General features: G+C 68.8%; 1 protein-coding gene across 1 annotated transcript in view; it reads right to left on the reverse strand.

Moving 5' to 3' along the window:
* The window catches only part of HAND2 (heart and neural crest derivatives expressed 2), a gene marked incomplete at its 5' end in the record, with an annotated part of 6,153 nt that extends 5,794 nt beyond the window's left edge, over positions 1-359 (reverse strand). Inside the window, one exon of the mRNA XM_009644204.1 lies at positions 60-359. Within this exon, the coding sequence (XP_009642499.1) occupies positions 60-359 (300 nt within the window). The remainder of the gene's footprint in view (positions 1-59) is intronic.
* Positions 360-362: the final 3 nt, after the last annotated feature.

A 362-nucleotide genomic window follows, 5' to 3' on the forward strand; every position in this document is an offset into this window, starting at 1 on the left:
CGTCCCCGGGGCCCCCCCGCCCCGTCCCGTCCCGCCCCGTCCCGTCCCGGAGCACTGACCAGCTCTTTCCTCCTCTTCTCCTCCTTGACGTCTGTCTTCTTGATCTCTGCCTTGAAGGCCTCCGCCTCCCCGTTCTGGTCATCCTTCGCCAGCAGGTCCATGAGGTAGGCGATGTAGCTGGTGGCCAGGCGGAGGGTTTTGATCTTGGAGAGCTTGGTGTCAGCGGGCACGTTGGGGATGCACTCCCGCAGCTCCGCGAAGGCGCTGTTGATGCTCTGAGTCCTGCGCCGCTCCTTGCGGTTCGCCGTGCCCCTGCGCTTCACCGGCCGGGGCCCCCCGAGCCCGGGCGGGCCGTTCCCGGG

This window comes from Egretta garzetta, unplaced genomic scaffold (genome assembly GCF_000687185.1).
Source record: "Egretta garzetta isolate BGI_Z169 unplaced genomic scaffold, ASM68718v1 scaffold708, whole genome shotgun sequence".
Taxonomy (NCBI): domain Eukaryota; kingdom Metazoa; phylum Chordata; class Aves; order Pelecaniformes; family Ardeidae; genus Egretta; species Egretta garzetta.